The sequence below is a fragment of the Carassius auratus genome, chromosome 47 (genome assembly GCF_003368295.1).
Source record: "Carassius auratus strain Wakin chromosome 47, ASM336829v1, whole genome shotgun sequence".
Taxonomy (NCBI): Eukaryota; Metazoa; Chordata; class Actinopteri; order Cypriniformes; family Cyprinidae; genus Carassius; species Carassius auratus.
In genome coordinates this window covers 14,459,006-14,481,918 of record NC_039289.1, presented here as the reverse complement: position 1 = coordinate 14,481,918, position 22,913 = coordinate 14,459,006, and the positions used below count along the sequence as shown (strand labels likewise).

Here is a 22,913-nt window from a genome sequence, read left to right as displayed (position 1 = left end):
AGCCTCAGTCCACTCACATCCAGACTCAAACCCCCAGTTTATCACACAGATCCAGCCATCACACCCCATTCCTCCGCGTGTATCAACACTGGATTGAAGCAGTGCTCCCTGACCCGTCGAGAGTCCGGCAGGGACACGTTTGTCGGAATGAGCCCTCGTCAAATATTCATTTAGCGCTTAATGTGAGCCCTTCTCCCCCGAGACCCGCTGTAATAGATGCCTCAGCTCCTTGGCAAGAACCAGCACTAATCTACCAGCACAGAGCAGCAGAACATCCCAACACACTTCAGACTTTAAACCCCATGCATCCACAGTTCACCTTCATCATCTTATCTTCAGCTTGATTTCAAGTAAGCGACACTGGACAAACCCCAGCAGCATGTTCTCTAACTGTGTCCAACACTACACCAGTGCTTTAATGCGTTCATCTTCATGTAAAGGCAAAGCCTGGGAAGGGCATAAGTGATTGGAGCAACGCTTAATAGTTTACTGTTATTTGTTTTTCATTCTGCAGAACTCCAAATGTGATTATTATTATTTATTTATTTATTTTTTAGCGAGTGACATTACATTGCATTAACGGTACATTATTATTATTATTATTATTATTATTATTAAAATCAATATGCATTTAATGTTTGTTAATGTTTAAGAATATATATATATATATATATATATATATATATATATATATATATATATATATATATATATATATATATATATATATATATAATATATATATATATTATGCAATATTATAGAAATATAGGCTATAATATAATATATATTTTACAGGTTAAAATATAACGAGGTTAGTGTTATTTATTATTTTATAATAAAATATAAGATTATATAAAATTACAGATAATTTAAAGAACTCTAAATAAATATATATTTTTAAATAATGAATCTTCAAAACAACTGACATTTAAAACTTGCACGCACAAGCAAACTAAATAAATAAGTGAATGTGCATTATAAATGCATGCACTCATATAAAAACAGCTAATAAGAAATAAAGTTGAAGCAAGTGACTACCTTTGACGTGCGTCTTCATTTCATTTGGGTCGTTTTTATCTCCCCAAGCAGAGCAGAGATTTACAGGCAAGAAACTTACACGCTGTGGTTGTCGCTCACAGTCTTCGTTTCCACTAAAAAATAGAAACGGTGTTAACTTAGTGCTTACTAAATTTAAGTAACATCTAACATGTCATTTGTTTGAAGCAAACACCAATAAGCACACCTTCACAATTCTGCACATGCGATTGAATTATACTTACTTTAGAAGAGAAGACCCTTGTGTCTGTGTGTCATCTTATTCAGACCAATTCATGCAATAATGCACTCTTTATGTCACATCTGTGCTTTGAGTTAGAGATTTTGAATGCATACTTAAGTATAAGTGACAATTAATTTGGAATCTATAAATAGGATAGTTAGACAAGAAAGCCTAAATATCCAAATCAAATCAAAACCAGAAACCATTTCAAATATCCAAATCTCAAAAATTTATTCATTTCAAACTGCATATTGAAAAAAAAAAAAAAAAAAAAAAAAAAACTCAGATTGTAACTGTTATAATGATGTTATTAGATAAAATATATACATGGAGTGTTGGCCACATTTAACAACTACGAAAAATGAAAGTTTTTCAAATAAAAACTTAAAATATCACAGAAAATGTACAGAAAATTTATAAACCATGAGAAAATAAAGAACACAAACTTCATATGCCTAATAGATGAAGAATGGGAGAACGAAAATGATCAAATCAAATCAAATAAAAGGTCGAACCTGCGAGAGTGCCACTGTTTGTTCTGTCATTTAGAACTCATAATAATAATAATAATAATAACGGTTTATTACTATGTACTTCATCGAGAAACTCTTTTTATCCCGTTCTTCCAGCGTTCGCAGAATTTTGAAGCATATACTGAAGTAAATCAGTTTTGCCATCTTGTTTGCCTTTTATAAAAAACGTAACTTCCTGCTGTTGACAAACATTAAATCTGGTTGTTATTATGTGTCTTTGATAAATACTGTACACAAGTCAATTGCAATAATAAAACATTTGATTCACTCTCAATCGCTTAAGTTTTCCAAATCTCATACACCTTCTGCAATAAAAAAAGAGAGAACAGAACAGAACCAGAAAATAAAAAAGAACGACAGAACGAAAAACTGTGTGGAGTTCCTACCGTTCCATTTTAAATAGAAAGCAAACGTTTGTGTTCTTTCCTTGAGAGCTATACAACTTTTCCCTCCCCAAAGTGTCCTGTACAAAAATAGTCCAAATTGTAGAAAAGTCATTTACATGTGTGATAAGGGCATGGTGCCGTTGATCGTCGTGCCGGGCACAGGCGCGCTCTGGTAGTGTTGGGACATGTGCAGTCTGCTCTGCGCGCTCTGGTCCTGCACCTCCGCGCCAGGCAGGTACATACTGATCATGTCCCGCAGGTCCCCTGTTTGACACTGTCCGGCCCGGCCGTGAGAGGACGACGTGACCACCGGCGGACTCGAGCTGGACTCGGACTTGACCACCGAGCCCATGGAGCCCAGCGTCATTCCCGGCGTGCTTTGCTGCGAATAGGACATGCTGTAGGTGGGCGATCCGTTCATGTAGGTCTGCGAGTTGCTCATGGAGTTGTACTGGAGCGCGCTCATGTCGTAGCGGTGCATGGGCTGCATCTGCGCCGTGTTGTGCGTGTTCAGTCCCGGGTGCTGCGGGTAACCCAACTGCTCCTGCATCATGCCGTAGCCTCCGTTGGCCCAGCCGTTCATGTGGGCATAACTGTCCATCCTCTGGTTGACCCCAGAGCCCAAACCGGCCCCTACACCCACACCGGCGCCCATGCCGTTGCCGCCCGGCGCCAGAAGCCCGCCCGGCAGGGTGTACTTGTCCTTCTTCATGAGGGTCTTGGTTTTCCTCCGGGGTCTGTATTTGTAATCCGGGTGTTCCTTCATGTGGAGAGCCCGAAGGCGCTTGGCTTCGTCGATGAACGGCCGCTTCTCGCTCTCGGACAGAAGTTTCCACTCGGCCCCAAGGCGCTTGCTTATTTCCGAATTGTGCATTTTGGGGTTCTCCTGTGCCATTTTCCTCCTCTGGCCCCGCGACCACACCATGAAGGCGTTCATGGGTCTCTTGACCCGGTCCGGGCTGTTTTTCTGGTTGTTTCCTGAAGAGTTGGTGTTCCCCGTGCCCCCCGTGTTCGGCTGAGACACCGGGGGTTTCAGCTCGGTCTCCATCATGTTATACATTTAAAACGATTTCGTGAAAGTCTTCCCCACCAGAAGTAAAAACAAAAACAAAACAAAAAACACGCAAAGAAGTCCAAAGTGCAGGCTGCTGAAGTTACCTTAGCAGTTGTGGGAACTTTGCTGAGGAGGTACGCGCTCTCGGGTCCTGTTGAGCCCACAAACTTATTTTTTTAGTCTTGAAGAATCAACACAAACTCGCTTTCCCTCCTCGCCTGAGCCCTTGTCAACTCCTGATACTTTTTGAACAAGTTAATAGACAACCATTCATAGAGCGACTGTCAGCGAATATAAATGGGTTTGTCGCTGACCAATCAGAGCGCGTCTGCTCTCTCAGCCAAGCCTGTGTGTCTCTAGGATTTGCATAAAGGGGCGGGGTTACGGGCGGTCAGCAGTGTAGCGCTGAGGCACAGGCAGCACTTCTCCACCAATGAACACTGCGAGTGTGTGTGTGTGTGTGTGTGTGTTATCAGAGCAATAACTTACTAAAGTGAGAGTATTTCACACAAATAACTCTCTAACCATACTATATTACAAGGACATGTGATTTTGAGATCCTAAACCAAAACATACAGTTCTGCTTTTGCTGTACAAAGCGTCCGGAATTGTATTTATTTATTTATTATTTTTTAGTAGCTACATGTATATGTTAACGTCTAATTTGCAAGTTTAAATGGACTGTTGAACACTGAAACATTTGACATTGAAAAATAAAATTAAAAACGATTTTTTTAGAAACATTTTCATAGTATTAGCCTGTAAGTTTCTGTTTGAATATTGCTCTTGGATAAAACCTTTAGGCATGCGGAAGTGTGTTAAACACAAATATACAATATTTATTTTACTTATTAAAGTCATTATTAATTTTGTGATTACTCTCGGTTGTTATTTGTATTATTAGCAACTGTTAACATATGGAATAAACAATCACTGCTCGTGTGCTATTATATATATATATATATATATATATATATATATATATATATATATATATATATATATATATATATATATATATATATATATATATATACATAAAGTGTTATATTATTTATTATTATTTCTGGAAACAATAAGCAGAATGTGTGGTAGGATTTCTGTATTCATACACACTACACTTCAACGGCTCAAGCTGAATGTGAATTAGAAAACAGAGCCCCGTCAATCATCACAAATAGGTAGTTTTGTCTCGGTTCTTGTCATTACTTCACTCTGAACAAAAGCACCACAGAAGCTGACTACACTGCCCATCTGAGATCTGAGGATTTCCTCCATGAAGACTGACAGGAAAGACGGTTTATTCCGCACAGCCTCCTTCAGAAAAACAGCTTTATAATAATGCAATCTGATCAAATCCAATTGTCAAAAACAACCATTGCGCTGTTTTATAATTACTAAAACACGCGGTGTCATTTTTGGTAAGAAGATCTGTTCTCCAAGAGTTACGATTTAAAGTTGATCATTCTTCTGCAGAAGTAGACATTAAACGACAAGGCGACAGAAGTGGAACTAACATACAAACAGGCTTAATGTCAGGAAGAAGAAGAAGAAGAAGAAAAAAATAAAAAAATTTCGACTATGCACGAAAGCAGATCTTTTAATGTTTCAAGAGCGTCCTCTTGTGGTGATAACAATAGAAGAAAAACTCAACGACTGGCCCTTTAAAATATTTCCCAACTCGATTGATTTATCCATTTGTGTTATTTATAAATCAAAGGCCATAATGTGTAATACATTGTTACCATATACAAAATCAATTCTAAAGAGCAAACACAAATAAAAAATAAAGCTATAGCCCACTGCATATTTGAAAATGTTTTAGATTTATTTTTGAAGGATGGATACCTGAATAAATAAACAAATAGTCGTGATGTCACTTTAAACTTCTATTAAGCGCCTAACAAATCCGCGGATTTGAGCACGAGGGCAGTGCAGCACGCGCTATTCTAATGCAGCTCTAAACTGCTCTCTCGATCTGCATTTGACTGCTTTAATCTGCTTATGGAAATGTGTAGAACAGCAGGGAATCTCTAACGTCCCAGAGAGGATCCTGCTTCGGCTAAATTGGCAATTGTCGCAGTTCTAAATAATAGTTAGCAGCTTGTAAAAAAAAAAAAAAAAAAAAAAAAAAAAAAAGTTTCTTATTATTAAGCGAATGAATACATTTTAATGATATCCCATGGTCCTGAAGACTGATGTTTTAGAAATAAAGAATTGCCTGACAGATGAAAATGAATAAACACAAAGAAACTAAAAAAAAGAGATAAATAGAAAACACAAGTAAATCAATCAAACAAACGTAACATTTCCTACGAGAACCATTAAGCTGTTTGAAACCGTAAAAACAAACAAATAAATAAATAAATAAATAAATAAATAAATAAATGGAAATAACTACCAGGACTAACTACACTTTCGTCGATTTTTTTATTTATTTTGTTTATTTTTTTTAATGTTTGCGCTCAATATCTCACAACTAATCCAGTGTATGCTAACAAATATGGGCCTATGTACACAGAAACGAATTCAACAATTACAGAAAACATTCTTTGAGAGTGAGAGTTAGAATTATTCAAGAATTAAGTACTCAAATTATGAGATAGAAATTGGCATAAGAGAGGGAAGAGAGAGAGGGAGAGAGAGAGAAAGAGAGAGAGAGAGAGAGAGAGAGAGAGAGAGAGAGAGAGTGTGTGTGTGTGTGTGTGTGAGAGAGAGAGAGAGAGAGAGAGAGAGCGAGAGAGAGAGTTTTGTCCACTAGGGGCCGTGCTGACTACAGATCAAAATATGACAAATAACTCTGCTTTATACATCTATAAATATGATAACGGTATCCAATTTATAGCTATAGGTGCTTAAAATAGTTCAGAAACATCAGCGACCAAAACTAACAAACGGAAGCATTAAAACAAAAGTTGAAAATTTGCAATACATCTTCAGATAGAAAGTTTGAGATTAAATGTTTCATTCTGACATGACAGATTATCACAGTCATCTTTAGAATTATTTTGATAGTTTTCTTAAAAAAAAAAAGACGAAATTTTGAAGATTACAAACTAATTTTGATGTGTTAATTGTACTTTAATTTAACATACATTTTAAATATTAAAACAATTAAAAACACTTGTAAAACAAATGTTTGTCAGCCCCCCACCTCTCCCATAAAGTTTTCCAGACAGCCATGAAATGTCAACAAGTAGAAATCTACTGTACACGTATATATATAAAACGAACAAAATAGCTTGGAAAAAAATGCCGCCTCCTAAAAAACACATATTAATATTTTAAAATAACAAACGTGTAACACGCTCTTTAAATCTCTAATTAATATCCTGTCCCAGCAGACAGACGCGCGCAGAAGCCGAGCATCAAACCAGAGTTACTTACACTCAGTTTGACTGACACATCCAGAGTTCCGTCTGCCTCTAGGGCGGATCCTCACATGCGCGCCCGGCGAGCAGGCGCTCTTTCCGGCCGCGCTTTCCTCCGGCGTCCGCTCTCATGATCCAGCAGCGTCCACTCGCTCCGTGTGCCCGCTCAAGAGTGCTCGCTGCGCGGCTGTGTTCGCCCGCCTCAGCTCATCTACAGTTACAAACCATCTGAAAAGGGGCCGATTGAAAAAGAAGAATGCATCAAGAACAACAAAAGTCACTTATAGCAAGTCTACAAAACCCCCCACCAAACATAATGAGAAAGGAGGAAGCTTTATATTTTTTTCACTGGGTATTCAGAGATAATTTGAAGCCATTGTCTCTGACACAGATGGCTCTTTTTATTACAATAACACTGTGAGCTCCACCAACAATAAAAATCTAAAGCCTTCTCCTGAATAACAGTTTTTGTTCGCTCTTGTAAAAGGCCAACAAAAGCATTCGCGAGGTAATGGGCTGGCTTTTTCAAACGAAAAGAATGGCTATTTGATAAAGATTTTACTTCAGAAAATACACTGCCATGGCATGTACAGCCGGGGAGCATTCAGTGCTTCCATACATTTATCAGAATAATGTGAACAACAACAGCAAAAAGAAACCACTATATAATATAAATTTAAATAAAGGTATAGTAGTAGTAATAATAATAATAATAATAATAATAATAAAAGTTATGTCATGATATAATCACATACACAAAATGAATACAAATAAAATAAAAAAGCAATGCCAGTTGTAAAACAATGACATTCACCAGTTTGTCAGGAGCTCTGCACATGACGTGCATGAAAAAAATAAAAATAAATGCACGTTTTACTTATTCGTTCCCTCGATGTACTAAAAGGTGCACACGATTACTATTTATTGCTCTCAATTTGCTATATCATGCACACGATTTACTAATAAGTTCTCTTTATTTATAAATCGTGTGCACAATTTATTTTTATTATTTTCTTGCATGTCATTGCATGGCTCCTTAAATTCGTACATTTTGTGTATATATTTAATCCTAGTAGAATTAATACTAGTAGAAAATCAGTTTGATTTGATTTGTACATAGTGACAAGTTTCATTACTGTGATCACACATTTCCTCCTGTTTGTCAGTACAGTTTGCATGTATTTAAATGCATAGCTAAATTTTCAACTGATCTGTCTAATTAATAAGCTCTAAAATATCTAACAACAGAAGCTTGAGTTGAATAAGATGCTTTGAAGCTAGGACCCGGTCTTATTCGGTGTGGGTTTCAGGCTTTGGCTCTGGTTGGGTCAGCGCTCTTATGGGTTCTGACAGGGCACTGGGGGTGATAGGAGCAGGGGGAGACAAAAGGCCTTAGAGGGAAAAGTTGTGTGTTTGTCTACCTTTCTATGGGAATTATGGGCCACCACGTCCTCCCTATACCTTCGTACTGACAGTAATCCACTGCACTGACTGTGAAGGCTTTGTCTACTCATACAGCACGGTTCAGTGTTAATCTCAACGGTGCTGCTACAAAAGAAAAGCAATAATGACTTCAATCAAAATACTACCCTGACTAATGAGCTCGCAAAGATGCAGGCAAATAGAACACACTGTGTGTAGTACGTAGGCTAATAATAATAATAACCATCAAAAAGTGAAGTCAAAAATATTAATTAATGATTTGTCAAAAAGTAAATCTTACAATAAAAAACATAATTTATTATTGTTAACCGGAGTAACAGATTTACTGTTAGTGTTGTGTTTTGCTGCAGAATAACTGCTCTTACAGCTCCAATCAAAGTGATGATGGGCTGATGCTTCAACAACCATTAAACGGTGACAAAACAATCGGTGAAAATGACAGAACTGCAGTCAGATCGGCTGCGGTTCACTTCTGCGTTGCAATGCGTCGGATACTAATGTGCTTCTGATGGAGTCGGCCTGCATCGCTGATATATGAATGAATGGCCATTCATTTCCATATGCATGAGAGTGTGTTCTGGCTGCTATTTTGTGTGCATTATGGTGACACAACCCCAGCTTAATGGGAGGATGACACTTTAGACCCCGCTGAATCTGTAATCAAGAGGAAGCGTTCCAGGGTTCGAGACCTGTCAGTCACAGCCTGAGTGAACCTCTGTGTGAACTTCTTCAAGGGCTGAATGAACAGAGCTCCAGTGGGACAAGACGACGAGACACCCCCCATGTGTTATTAATGTGCCATAATAACATGTATGTTATTAAATCAGCTCAGTGTTGTGGCCATGTTACGTAAATTGCTTAATGTGAAAACCGAGAGAAGACCCAAGTTATATTCCCATGTATCGTTCATCGAGGCATAAAAGTGATCATTCATTCATAGTGTGCTTGGTGATAAAAACTTTTCCAGATTAGTTAGTTGAAACACTTGAAATGTTTTGTGTGGGTTGTTTTTAACATTAATATGAAAGAAAATATAGGTCATGTCCTAAAATTATCCCTTCCCTGTGTCTGATCTACCTGCCACTTAGACTAAACATCCTGAAAACAATTTTAACAGAGCCAGAACACAGGATCAAAACCATTCCAACACTGCCTTTCTTTAAAGGCACGAGCTAGGACCAAGTGATGAAAGCCTTCTGATTCATATACGGTCAGGAGGAAATGCAGGCGCAGTTATCTTCAGAGTTACATCACAGGCTATGGGTTCAGGCTATTAGAGTACAGAGAAATGCTTTTAAGCTATAAGTTCTTCTTAATTTTATTATATGTGTGTGCTCTAAGTGAAAAAAAAAATCTATAACACCTTTATTAAAGAAGAGGTGTCTTAGGACCTCAAGGTCTTTCTACTTGCGAAAATATTGAATTAAATGACTTTGCCTCATCATCAGGAACATGAAATGAAAGAGGGAAAACAGTTGGAGCCCAACCTCCAGAACAACACAAAAGACATTATTCGAAATCACCACCTACAGTAAATAAGGTGCAAAAGACACGTGGCTTATATTTGACTCCCATGTTGTCTCGCTCCAGTTGAATTAAATTAAAAGGTGTCTGACTTGGAAATATAAAGTGCAGTGGCACTAAGCTGACACACTCTGGTGCCTTAAAATACCCTGGATCTACCAACCAATCCAATCCAGTATTGATTAGGCCACTGATACACAACCAAAGACTTCTTTGAGTGGCATCAACAACCCAACTCTTGATAGTTGCTAGGGCATTAACTGGGTGTTTGCTAGTTGGTTTCATACTGGTCTACATCAAAAGAGAAACATTAAGGTGTGAATAACTGTCCCAAGTCCCAATTGCTATCCATGGAACTTACCACAATAATGCTAAGATGTTCTGGATGCTTGACAAGGCATTACTATACCATTGCAAGGGCATCTAGATGGTTGCTTGGGCATTTTCATGGTCTTCTGGGTGGGTTGTAGTCAGTTACACATTGGTGTACACCAAAAGAGCCACATTAATGTGTGAAAAACTTCCCCAACAGAAACCAATGGAAGTTGTTGCAATGATGCTAGGATGTGTGTAAATGGTACCCAGGGTATTGTTATGTGGTTGCTAGAGTGATCTTGATAGTTCCTGGGGCATTTTCAGAGATTTCTGGGTGGTTGCTAATTAGCTACATATTGGTCTACACAACTAACACAACTAACGTACAACTAACACAATGGAAACCAACTGAACTTGTTGCAGTAAGTGTTAATTTCATTAATGAAATCTATGACAAAAAAAGTTCATCAACAAAGTTTTTTCCCCTGATGAAAACAAGAAGATGACAAGACTATAATAAGGTAATTAAACAACAACTGAGAATAAATTATGAAACTAAAATGTAGTTTAAAAAAAAAGAGCCAAAATATTTCAGACTTCAGAGAAGAGTCGATATTCTATTGATTTGTGTTTATTGGTGAAAGAGCAACTTTTGAAATGTAAAAAAAAAAAAAAAAAAATTCCCAAATGATAACAATAACTGCAAATAAAATTTATCAAAATAATAGTACACTTGACACAGGACTAAGACTAAATTAATCCTAGTTGCAATGAAGCTTAGTTTGTGGTTGTCATTTATGTTTAGGGAATTCTTGTTGATTGTTAAGACATTTTCAGGGTGTTTTAGATTGTTGCTATAGTTGATTTCATGCTGTTCTAAGTCAAAAAAGCCTACACTTAATCGCAGGTCCTCTTTCAGTGTCTGCCAGATGTGTTTAAAATCAAGATAAGTATGTTTCTTTAATAAGCCACATAAATCAGGGTATCATTTATGCCTTTCACACAAATTGAAGGGCAAGTTACTCCTTAAAGTTTAATATTGAGTTCTTGAGAATCCCTAACCCTTTATGTAAGTAATACTAGTAGCAATGCTAGCTTGCTAGTGTCAAGCACTAATAAATATTGTTGACTTAGTAGCAGTAAGAAATACATTTCAAGTAAATAAAAATTGCTAAAAAAGGCAAATGCTTCTTAAAAAGTCTCTATGAAACCACGTGTCTATTAATCAAAGTGCATTGAAAACAAGCACAAGAGACAGGTACTATCAAAAGCCAGATATGGGCTCTGTAGCGCAGAGGAATCGTACGGAAACAGAGCTCCAGCAACCCTCATATAATGAAGAGATAGATAACAGAACACTTGCTCACTGTAACGGCAATAATAGATCCATATAAATTGCATGGGTTTGCTGATGCATTGACACAGTGCTTACTAGACAGATACTCCAACAGCAGACATACCGATGGGTTTTGTTTACCGGCCAATTTGAATTCAAATAAAGCTTTGCTTTCGCTGACTGCACATCATTATCCATGAGACTATAATCCCACCAGCAAATCCTACAGCTTCCAGAGCCAGACCTTTTGTTTGGGATTACTGGAAGCTTAGCCTATAACAAAGAGAAATAGGGCATTTCCCTCATCCTCCGTAATTAAGTGTGAAGAGTTGTTTCAAATCCAGATGAGATACTGGACACACCACAGGATGATACCTCTTAAACTTTGGTGACATGGGCGACGGCAGGTGTCCCTCACATTTCTGCTTATGAGTGTCATAAGATATAGGCTTAGAAAACATACCCTAAACACCAAATCCAACATCATGGCCGAGGACACCTTGGCTTCTCTTAGTCCTTGATTATGTCTTTGATCATCTTATTTCTTTGAACAGTAATGTTTCTATTAAAGATTCTCAAACAGTGAATTTGATTCCAGAAATAAAAAGGTAAATATTTCATTCTTCACTATTCAGCGTATGGTATATTAATAACAAAACATTTGGCTTCTTGGTTTCTTGAGTTGCTCAAGGTTCTTGAGTTCCAATATCGTTATCTGAAGATTTAAAAAGCTCTTGCTGCACATGATGAGTTGTTCAGATTTAGAGTAATGCCTTTCGGATTCATAAATGCACCAGACATTTTTTTTTTTTTTTTTTTTTTTTTTGAAGAACTAGTGAATCAAAAGTTATTTGTGGAACTTTTAATTGGAACATATATTATTTACCAATGCTTCACTAAAACCCAACCACAACCTTACTAAAATTGCATTCTCCTACATCCCTTCAGACTGACACTGCTAGTTGGAGAGTTTCCACACATCATAATGGACTTGGGAAGCATGTGATTAGGCCAATCTCTGGCCTCGCTGATGTGTTTGAATGGGCCGCTTGTTCCCAGTAGAGGAAACACATAGTGTTCCAGCACTGGCAGGTTGTGTGGAGATATCTTTACAGACACTGGCTCTGGACCACCATCTGAGATGAGCGGGGACTGGGTGTGATGGCTGTCCAGTGCTCAGATCAATATAGCTATCTTGTGGACTTTTTCTCAAGCCAAGGGAAATCCAGGAAAAAATAAATACCAGGCTCTTGTGGATGAATAGAGGAAGATCAGTGTGGTTCACACCAACCTTTTCCAGATCACAGACAAAAAGAGACAATGGCCAGTTTTGGGAGATGCTATTAGGAGGTTCTATATTACACTGTAAACTCATTTTTGTTGGGGTGGTTAGATGAGATGACATCAGCATTTGAGCAATTTTCATACTTTCAGTCAACTGCATATATTACAAGTAATTTACTTATATATTTGTATTGAAAATGGAATAGAGGACCCATAGGATTTAAAAAAAATAATAATAATTTAAAGCACAATCTATATTTTAGAACAGTATCTCCAACTGTGCTTTGATTTATCAAGTTTGCAACAAAACACCAGATATTGTAATAAAGACTGAATTGAATGTTACATCAACATTTTTTTTTACATATGAGATAAAGATAAAACCTCATAAGTTATAAATAGTGACCAATTAGAAAGAAAAAATTCTAACCTGAGCATACTTAGAGAGATATTATAGAGACATATCTTGAAACTAAGGGAGATACATGTGATATTACTGGAAAATAGCAGGAGATTTAAAAGCAAAAGTCTACAGTTATCCTTCTTGGAGAAACAATTGAAATGTCCAAGAGGAATTGTATTTTTATTTAAAAAAAATTCAGGTCTAGTTTTATTTTATTCCTAAGGAATTTGAGGGAGAAAAAAATCATCTAAATGCTCCTCTGGGGAGGTGTGTATTTAGTTACAGACACTAAGCTCACATGAAGTCTGTAATTATTATCATAAAATAAAATGACTTCAAAGCTTCACCCGTTTTTAAGACACATTCAAAATATAGTTGCTTAAACTCAAAACAGTCTTTCCTAATGAACTCAAGCTCCTAATTGGATTTTTAAAAGTTTCATACAGAAGAAAAAAAAAAAAAACACAATTAACTCTGAGCATGGAGTCAGGCTTGAGCACCTCCTGCGAGTAAGATTCACTCATGTACACACACTTCATGACAGAACTGCAGGGAGGTCTCGTGCTCAGAAGGACTCTGCGTGCATTTCTCCATCCTGCGCTTTTCTCCATCCTGCGCTTTTCTCCTCCCTTGTTTATACTGTAGTTGTAGAATTTCACAACTAGCCCATAAATGCCACCGGTTCACGGGAAGATAAATCACACGTGTTTGCCTGTGTGTGAAAAGCAAAGAAAACATGAGTTAAGGAGGCGTAGAAATTTCCCTTGCGCGGTGGGAAATGGCCTATGTTAAGACACTCTCCTTTAAATGGCATCATAAAGCACACACGTTTACACTTGCTGACAAGTGCACGCAACAGTTTGCAGCATCTGTGTGTGTGTGTATAAGCTGTTCCATCACCTCCCACTGTTAACATCTGCTCCGTTTAACGCTGCCATGTAACTCTGCCACTCTGCTAATAGAATCAAATGAATCACGCTGCCAGCTCTTATCATGTTACATGCTCTGCTCATGTGCTGATAGATGGCATTAATACAGCTCCAGCAGAGAGGGAGAGCGCTGACATCAAGAGTTTACGCACAAAATCTAGTTTTAGTATAAAAAAGATGTATTTATTTTTCTCTGTAAGATAGTCAAATGATGATGTTACTTACCATGTCTTTAGTGATGTAATTTTAACATACTCTGCTTCTATGACAGACAATTTTATTGCTCAAAAACCAAGACAGTTTACTTAAGTATCACCATTTTCTCAAATGTTTCTCCTGTTCCTCATGTACGTACTATGTACTTATTAAAGTAATTACAATAACTATGTAATAACTAGGTACTAACCCTGAACCTAAACCTAACCCTACCCCATGTAGTTACCTTGTTACCAGAACTTTAAAATACACTGTAAGTACACTATAAGTGCATGTTAGTAAACGTACTGTAAAATAAAGTGCAACCAACATTTCTTACTAAATTCTTACAAATTGTTAATCCAATCCATCTTTATACATTTATAGCTAAAAAAGAACGGTTCCAAAAGGGGGCTTTTAGAGCAACGACATAGAAAGAACCATTTTGGGTTCTCCAAAAATATTTGATTATTATTATTTTTTTATCCGTTTGAAGAACATTTTAATAATCTAAAGAATATTTTTCCAACATAAAGAACATTTTGTGAAATAAAAAGTTTCCATGAATGTTAAGGGTTCTTCTTAGAATCATAGATGGCAATAAAAATACTTTATTTTTAAGAGTGTAGGAAGACCTTTTTGGGTTACATAAAGAACCTTTCACTGAACATGTCTTAAAATAACCCCCCCCCCCCTTAGTGTAAAGAATCCACTGTAAATCCAATAATTATTCTATTTTTCCACTTTATAGAACATTTGTGCTATGGAAAGATTCCATGGATCTTAAAGTTTCTTTAATAGAACCATCAATACCAGTAAACAAACTTTTAAGATAGTATGACTTTCTAAAGATAGATCTCTAGTTTTAGACATATAAATCTGACACAAACGCACTTAAATCTACTGAGAACTCTGGAATCAAGAATTCTGAGCAATGAAATGTCCTGGTTGACGTCTTTAACAAGAGTGCAGTTTTAGACATTGTCAAGCTCTCTTTAGAATCTCAAGTTTTAAATTCTCAGGAAAATATCTAAACGTCTCAATTTTCTTTATTTAAACCTATTGTGGTCTATGAGAAGTAATGGTGATATTAAAAAAGACTTTCGAACCAAATGTCAGACATTTTCTACACAGCGTAAAGAAACATTATTTGTATATTATTGCAGCCAAGCCATGACTCTCAAGTCTGTTTTGGCAGCTCACTCAACAACAGAACTATTTGTCTTGCCGAAACTCAGTAACCAAAGAGCTGTTGTTGTTGTCCTGATGAGGAGATCTCAAGAATGAGAACGTCCATTGGCAGGAACAATGACAGCTGTCTGCATCTGACCCAGTATTGATGCAGCGGCATTCCTGACACACATCCAAGACACGAGGAGTGCTCGACCACCCCAGTCCTGCATTGATGTTTGCAAAATCAATAAAAATGATCTCGGGAGTCCATACACCATTTGGCAGCTCCATTTTGTGATGTCTTCTTAAAGAATATAGGAGACACACTGTACAATGGGCCAGTCGAGTGCATGTAATTTGTCAAGCTAATCTGCTGCAGTCTTACATTGATTTTTTCCCCCATTTCTTTTCGGACTCCTTAGCCTCTGGTCATTACAGCACAAAAACTTACTTAATCATACAGTGTGTTAATGTACAGGTCACAATAACGTCCATTTTATTGCCCTCTGGTAATTTCTCGTCTTTCATCGCCTTTGCTCAAGAATCTTTTCATGGGTCAGCGTCCCTCTGCAGCTAATGTTGGGAAGATGCTCGGGACGGGCCGAGCGGCCCAGTTTGGAACAAAAATTTGAGTGCACTGTGGTTGCACTGTGATAACATAATTAAAATTCCATTAGACAAGATTTTAAAAAGCGAGTTTTGAAAATTCTATCCTATAACAGTGAGTAATTTAACGCCTACGATTGACTTCATCCACTTCTATTGTAAGTACCTCTGTTGTATTTTAAAAATGGTGTTATTAAGAAAGGGCCTTGTGTGATGGCTAAAAACATGCTTCACCTGTCTTGGCTAAGCACTTAATGTGGCGATACCGATCAGCAGTGCATTAAATGCATCTCTTAAGAGCGTGATGATGCAGCGAGACCCTAAACAGGGTGCAAAACATGGCATTACGCTTCTCCCGGCGTTTCCAAAATGGCACAAACAGATGGGGAATTGTTACTATCTGGCATCTTTTTAAATAATCTAGGTATATCCATTGCACTTGGATGTTGCCACATTTGAATCTATGTTTGTCCTGTTTGCCAGACCTATCATTTACACCAGGGCTCTTAAAAGAAGAAAAGCCCCCCTCTTATGGCATATGTGTCACCCTCTCTCTTTAAGGCTTTACCCCTTGTGCGCTTATCTGCTCCAGTCAAATGTATTTCTTATCGAGAGGGGGGAAAAAGTCTGTGAAGCTGCCTGACAATACGGCGTTATCAAATTTCCTCAGCCCAGTCGGCGTGTCATTCAGTCAGTCAGATGGTCTCGGGTTTGATTGATGGATGGGCTTCGTGACAAATAAAACCTGGATCAACAGCTTTGCACCTCTCTCCTCATCGGAGACCCGTGCAAAACATTCCCGCCATAACAAAGGCGGGATTACGGATGCATTAGCCCACCATCGACCACGGGCCTTCAAGTGCTGTCAATACTCTGCACATAATAACCTGGAGCCACGATAAGGAAACAAAAGGAGGAGAGATAGGAGCAGCGGAAAGGAAAAATAAATCAATGGCCGAGTGGGGGAAAGTTTTTTTTAAAGACACACATGCGCCGTCAGAGCTGTGGGACGAATTTTCCACCACTGCCAACGGATAATGGCCTCTGACACGAGGACAAAGAGCCCTGAGGGTCCATCGGCGGTCAGTCGAGCGACCGCGATGGGCTCCGATAAGGGCCAGGACGAGCTCGTGCCACATTCAATTACACCATTAATCTCTGCATTAGGAGCCACTGCCTTGAGTGACTTTTACGCCAATATCATATGGATTGAATTATATCCTTTATGCTCGACGCCAGTGTACAACTCACTCCAAATCTTTCACACTTGTTCTGAAAGTCGTGACAGCCGCGGTCTCCCTGCGTGGCGTATCTGTAATGGCACTTCAAAGTACTTCTCAAATCGGTGAAGGCTTCAGCAAATGAACTGACTGACTGAGAGGGGCCCAAGGATTGTTTCACCAATCCTAATTAATTAATTTCCTCCACCCTGTTTGCGCCGGCGTTCACATGCCGCCTCGGCAGGTAATAATAAATAAATAACTGAAGGCAGGCTCTGGAAAATTAATGAGAAAAGAGAAAAGAGGCCCTGCATGTTCTGTCTGCTGAGGACCGGTGCACAAAGACACAATAAACCGCCGAACAAACACTTCCTTGAAAAAATTGCCCAGGAACAGTGAGCAAATTCAATTACAGAAGTAATTAGAAGATATAGGGCGAGACTGCCTTTTGGGACTGTGCCAGGAAACATGAATTAATAAGACTGAATAGGAGGAGGCCGTTGTAGTAATTAAGAGGCAATCACCTATGTCAATGAATACCTAAAAACAGGATGGAAAACTATTAATTCAGTGATCAAAAATATTTTGAGGATGATTAATACAGCAAATTCATTTTAAAAGACTAATTTCTGGAAAGATAGCAAGACAATTGTACATAATGTGCTCTTTCTGGCATTTATATTGCTAATTAAATTTCGATCATTTGCCGAGGCATTTTCAAATCTGTAAAACAGCACAGACAGCGTTTGCCAAAAATGAGACTTGCAGAAAGGGACATGGAAATACATTTTAAACCACTAAAGAAACTATTTCCACTTTAAATAACATTTTGTGCATTGAAAGGTTCCATGGATTTGAAAGGTTCTTCATGGTACCATCAATGCCAATTTTTTTTTTTTTTTTTAATTTTATTTATTCATTTATTTTCAAGAGTGAACAATAAAAGAAAAAAGAAGCAGGAAACAAATCACAGAAAAGAGGCCATGTAAAATAATATTTTAGATTAAGCACTGCATTAAAAAGGAATGTGTCTAAAATGAATTCATTTCAAAATATGATCAAAAACCAATATGACTCCGAGCCAGATGGTCTAATTTCGAGAGGAGATATTAAAGAAAATGCAATTTAGTCATATTCAAATTCCTCCATCTAAAGGACAAAATAGATGCTAAATATGAGGGCTGCTTTAATTTTACCTTAAAGATCTTTGGGAAGGATCAGTCATTCTTTCAGTAAAATGGCAGATTTCCCCACGCAATATTAACATATTCATATGTGTTAGCGGTTAAAGCTATTTTTGCAGATATGAGAGGCAAATTCCACTTAATATTATCAGAAGCCAAAATCTGACGCCATAAAAGACCAATTGCCTGAGGGGAAGGGATAACACTAATATGCTTTCAAATTTCTGCGCAGTATTTACACCGCGAGGTATATCATTTACTGCAGCGTGTTGGATGAACACGAAGGGCCGTGTGGTTTAGCGTCTGCTCCCAAAACTTCAATTATCGCTTAAATAGACGTAATATTGAAGATAAAAACCCACGAGTGTCGATTTGACTGAAGTCCAGAAGAGGCCTAATGCCTGGCCAGTCAGCAAAACAAACGGCCTTAGCCACGCGATTAGTGTCGAACGCCCTCGTATCAGCAACGATCAAACGCTCGCTCCACTTCCACCCAGTGATTCCAGACATGTTTATGTGCGCCGTGTCAAATCCTTAAATGATTTATCCTGATTCAAGCCTTATGCTGAGATGCTTAATTTTCTATTCAAAGCTATTGGAGACCCGTTTGTATAAATGAGAGTGATTAAAACCAAGATTGCAACAACATAAGTTGTAGCTCAAGAAGATTGGAGGGACATCTGGTGACACAGAGACCTGAGACGGTTTCCCTTCCCTCTTCACAGCCTGGCATCCAGTTGGCACGCGGCGCTCTGGTTGAATGCCAGCGAGGCTGCCATCTGTGTCCTTTAACCCTAAAGATGACAGATGTGGAGGCACAGAGTGATTTGAGATTCAGCTTCATAAACGAGAAGTGCTGCGACTCGCGAGCGTTTCCTGTCATTCACAACAAGCCTAAATGAGCGCCATCAATTAGAAAAGTGCTCAAATTAAACCCCTTTCTCTTCTCAATGCACAAGACATGAAATTGAAACTTGAGGGTAACAAATGACAGGCGACCTTTGATTGGAATTTCACAGGAAACTACAATATACAGATTCACTCACTTTCAGACACATTTATTATATTTAACATAAACTACATAAACTATATATATATGGCCACGCCCTAGCAACACACTTAAACATGCAGAATACCCTAACAACATACTTAAAAACTCAGAACACCCTAGCAACCGCATGGCCATGCCCTAGCAACACACTGAAACACTCAGAACACCCTAGCAACCGCATGGCCACGCCCTAGCAACACACTTAAACATGCAGTATACCCTAGCAACACACTTAAAAACTCAGAACACCCTAGCAACAGAATGGCCATGCCCTAGCAACACACTTAAACACTCAGAACACCCTAGCAACCGCATGGCCATGCCCTAGCAACACACTATTTATATATATATAAATGACCTGTAATGATACAATAATGATAATAATAACAACTACCAGCACCATCATCATCAGTGTTATACCTTGTTCTTGTTATTATTAACAATGATAACAATTGTAATAATAATTATTAAAATTTATAATTCTTTAAAAATTATTCACCACAACAACAATAACTGATATTTCACAAGTGTAAGAATTATAATGCAATAAAAATAACAATAATAAAGATTCTAAGTTATTAAAATTATTATTTATAAAAATAATCTATAATAATAATAAAACAACAACAATAAAGATTATAATTATTAGAATGTCAATACTGTAAGAATGAGTTCAATATCACTAATCTAGATTAGTTTGCCAATTTAATCTCAATGAGTTTTCATCACACATTTTCAAAGATTGCATCAAATCAGACGACTCTTTTATTGTATACGCTGCTCTACCAGCCCTGAGCACCTCGGGACAAAGCGTGAGAAGGCCTTTGCCTTCTGATTACATTCACATCTGAGCTTCACCTGCACCTTAAAGTCCTGCCAGGTAAATTGCCCTCTCCCCCTTGACCCCCTCTTGTAACATCCAGCATATATATATATATATATTTTTTTTTACAGTGAATAATCTGTTCACTTTACTGTTTAAATAAATAATTCAACTCTTCACCCCAGGATACACATTGCAACCCGTTACTGATATAATAATAATAATAATAATAGTAATAGTAATAGTAATAGTAATAGTAATAATAATAATAATAATAATAATAATATACTAGTAATAATATGTTAATATCCAGCCCAGATCAGATGGATTCTTAAAACCTTTTTGTTATTATATATATATATATATATATATATATATATATATATATATATATATATTAGATTTGAGTGACAATGAGTGAGATGTATATGAAAGACATTTAAGTTTGTAGTTTCTGTGCAATTCCATGCAAATAGGTGTAATATCGCAAAAAACGAATGCTATAAATCCTATTAAATTATCTTATCATAACATTAAAATTGCATATCAAATCAATTATATCCAACATAAAAGCAGTAAAAGACTAGACTAGGTATTTTCCTGAACAAAATTTCCACACACAATTTTATTTATTTATTTATTTATTTATTTTTTGACTACTTGTTGAAAATGTGATTTCTTGCATTTTATAAAAGTCGGATTTACTGGTTCCGACTCTGGGAAAAGCTTGACCCTCTGGATATTCCCCAGAATGCCAACATGCCATGAATCAAATCTATACATCTTGATTTGGGTGACAGTCGCGGCCTTTGTGATTTGAAATTTGCAGTGGTTTCTTTTGCCTTTTGTGGAAGCTAAATTAAACAACTGTTGTTGATCCTCATTTTATGGGAACACGCAGCCAGTGAGCTGTGGCCGTTCCCTGGGGACACACCATCCTGACTGGTCTCCCCAGAGAGAGCACCAGGAATCCTTGTAATCCCACAACACACACACACACACACACACACACACACTTACAACCTCACCTAAAGTCTGCATGAAAACAAACACGTATCGATTACCACTGCTCAATGAAACGATTCTGTTTCAGTTTGTTTCCATTAAAGCATATCAGAGTGACATAGCATGTAATAAAATCAGACTATAGATGTACAAAGAAAGCATTGCAATACATATCTGGTTAATTGCTATTGATCATTTATTGCTTTTGTACTTTTTCTACATTCTGATTAGTAACAGAAAAAACAAAGTATCTTAAATATAATTATATCCAGCAACTTCTAAATAGTTTTTTGTTAGTATTATTATAATTATTTTACTTTAAATACATGAAACAAGAAAATTACTGATTTAGTTTTTTAATTCCCAATTGAGTGTTCATAACATTGTAATTGCAAATATAACTACTGTGTTATAACTAATGAACAGCATATTACATATAAAATTATGTTCTATGTAGGAATATCATGCTTTCAGATGTGAGATGAAGTATCATCGTTTTAAAGAAAATTCAATCCTTAGATTAGTGATTATTACAATGTAATAACATATGTAAGTATTGTGTAACTAATGAACATCATGTACTTATATATAATTATGATCAGCAACTTCTAAATAGCTTTTGTTAGTGTTATTATAAAATTGAATGCACACTTACATCAAAATCATGAAACTTTTGCATGATACCCAATGAATAAATATTATATGTTGTAAATATTTTATTGTACACATAAATACACTCTGTTAGTGCTATTATGAATGTAATCAGATTTTAAATACAATATGTGTAACATTAACATAAAATGTCAAGCACTCTAAAGGGATTTGATTCAAAGATAGAAGACAAAAACCCTGCATCCCAGCATTTCACTTCTGGAGTGTGCAGCTCTCAGTTTCTGATCCAACATTCTCTGAATAAAGATATTGTTGTTCAATTAACTGCTTATATGATTTTCACTCTAATCCTATTTCTCTCTATCCTCTGTTCATGAGGGATGGTCTGAAGTGCTGGATGGCCTGTACTCCTGTGGCGCTCTCTGATATGCAGCATTTGGCTGTGACATTCAAGCTCAGATCAGGTCTTAACACTGCATTGTGTTCAGTTGAAGCAGATCTGCTCTATTATATCAACAGCAGTGCCTTCCCATGATTCACAGCAAAGCGCTGAACGCAGGCCAAACAGGGTAACAGTCCGTAAGTACAGAAAAAAAAGTTTCAGTTTTGTTCAGATTTTGAAAGTTTTACTACTAACACTAACACATTTTTGTAATATTGAAAATAAATGTCCACAGGTAACATGTAAGCAGTATAATGTGCAAATATATATATATATATATATATATATATATATATATATATATATATATATATATATATATATATATATATATATATATATATATATATACACACACACACTTTTTTATAAAGTAAAGAAATTGAAAACAAAACATTATTCTCAATAATAGTATTAGGGTGTTTGTCTGCATAAACTGTGAAAGGGTAATGGGAAGTCAAGCAGATGTCAGAGAAGAGGCGCATATGTTTCTGACACCCATCCACAAGCATCAAAGACACATTGAAATTAAGTCAAGTGGACATATGTTCACATCCCAACAAGTGGGACGCAAAGTCGCACAGCTAATTTTGCGGTTTCAGTTCAACAGGGCTCAAAAGAACGTACAGGGTAAGTTGAAAACAAAATTTGGTGAAAATAAAGCCAGCTCCTGGGAGTTTAGGCCAGAATAGTAGCATGCCTGAGCAGAAAGACACGGATAGACACACAACATCAAGCCCCC

The 22,913-nt window shown here is 37.0% G+C and overlaps 1 protein-coding gene across 1 annotated transcript; it reads right to left on the bottom strand.

The window, feature by feature from the left end:
- Positions 1–1,660: 1,660 nt before the first annotated feature.
- LOC113065192 (transcription factor Sox-2-like) lies at positions 1,661–3,545 on the bottom strand. Its single transcript, XM_026236440.1, has one exon. The coding sequence runs from the start codon at positions 3,259–3,261 to the stop codon at positions 2,314–2,316; it is 948 nt and encodes a 315-aa protein (XP_026092225.1). The 5' UTR covers positions 3,262–3,545; the 3' UTR covers positions 1,661–2,313.
- Between the last annotated feature and the right edge of the window lie 19,368 nt (positions 3,546–22,913).

What these genes read in the sequence shown, in the direction of transcription:
- LOC113065192 (XM_026236440.1), bottom strand. Translation starts at nt 3,261, where the DNA reads ATGTATAACATGATGGAGACCGAGCTGAAACCCCCGGTGTCTCAGCCG.